This window comes from Propithecus coquereli, unplaced genomic scaffold (assembly GCF_000956105.1).
Source record: "Propithecus coquereli isolate 6110/MARCELLA unplaced genomic scaffold, Pcoq_1.0 Scaffold244, whole genome shotgun sequence".
In the NCBI taxonomy this organism is placed as follows: domain Eukaryota; kingdom Metazoa; phylum Chordata; class Mammalia; order Primates; family Indriidae; genus Propithecus; species Propithecus coquereli.
The window spans coordinates 1,018,941-1,020,003 of NW_012147997.1; the positions used below are offsets into that span (position 1 = coordinate 1,018,941).

The following is a 1,063-nucleotide window of genomic DNA, read 5'->3' on the forward strand; positions in this document are numbered from 1 at the left end:
ATCTTTATTTAGAAATTTGGAGATGTTTTTCTGACCAGAAATATGCCATAGGAACTTAGTCAATTAGCCTGTGGTAAAATTGCTTTCATTGTACAACATTTTGCTTGGAGTCACAGTTTCCAAGAGCCCATCAGTGACGTTAGTGAAGGCTTACTGTAGAGAGGACTGGGCTGAAGGAAGCTGGTAAAACAACTAGAGGACCTTGTGACTGGACTGAGACTGGGAACCAGAAAGACCTGGAATTGCTGAATAGCTAGGGAGGCGCCACTTAAGGCCTAAAGTGAAGGGAGAGATTCCAGTGTACTAATAATAGCACACTAAGATTCAGCTACCTCGGAGTTATTTATTAATTTCTTTAAGCAGCATGAGGACTAAAATTATGATTCTTGGTAAAGAGGCTTAAGTGTGGATCTTAAGTCCGTTGGTCCTTTGACCTATTTTACTATCTACATTTCTTCATCTTTAAAGTGGGATAATATTTAAAAAAGAAAGCTGTGAGGATTTAACTAAATAATCCACCAAATCTTGCGTTCTATTGACCACCCAATAAATGGTCACTGTTAGCTTAAACAGTTGAATATTCACAACCTCTTTCCTTTCTCAGTGAAGACAAACCAAATGCTAAAAGCAATTGTATGATGATCAGTGAGAATGTGGGTTATTCAAAGATGAGGAAGTCAAAGAGGCATTCATAATTGAATGATGGTTAATTGGGGTTGGGGCAGTATGGATAGACAGGTAATGTCATATAAATAGCACTATAAGTATGCTCAACGCTCAAAGAATGTTTTCTACTAAACCATGGTTTGGTCGGTTTTAATACCTATGATGCATAGAGGGAGAAAGGGTTAGATGTGATCCTGTTCAAGGGAGCATTTATGGTGTGTATAGCTGAGTTCTAGTCATGAGTGTGAATCTTTGTGTAAAATCTAGTGTCTGATCCCTAGCTTCCCCATCTGTAAAAGTGGGCCAGTAATTCTCAAACTTTAGCAGAAATTCATTGAAAATCAACCACTTATAGATAACTGGTTTTATTATAGATACATGATTAATAGGACTCATT

At 37.5% G+C, this 1,063-nt stretch overlaps 1 protein-coding gene across 1 annotated transcript in view; it reads left to right on the forward strand.

Moving 5' to 3' along the window:
* The window catches only part of LMBRD1 (LMBR1 domain containing 1), a 133,511-nt gene that overhangs the window by 68,560 nt on the left and 63,888 nt on the right, over positions 1-1,063 (forward strand). The window contains exon 6 of the mRNA XM_012646514.1: positions 605-633. Coding sequence (XP_012501968.1) covers positions 605-633 — 29 coding nt within the window. The remainder of the gene's footprint in view (positions 1-604; positions 634-1,063) is intronic.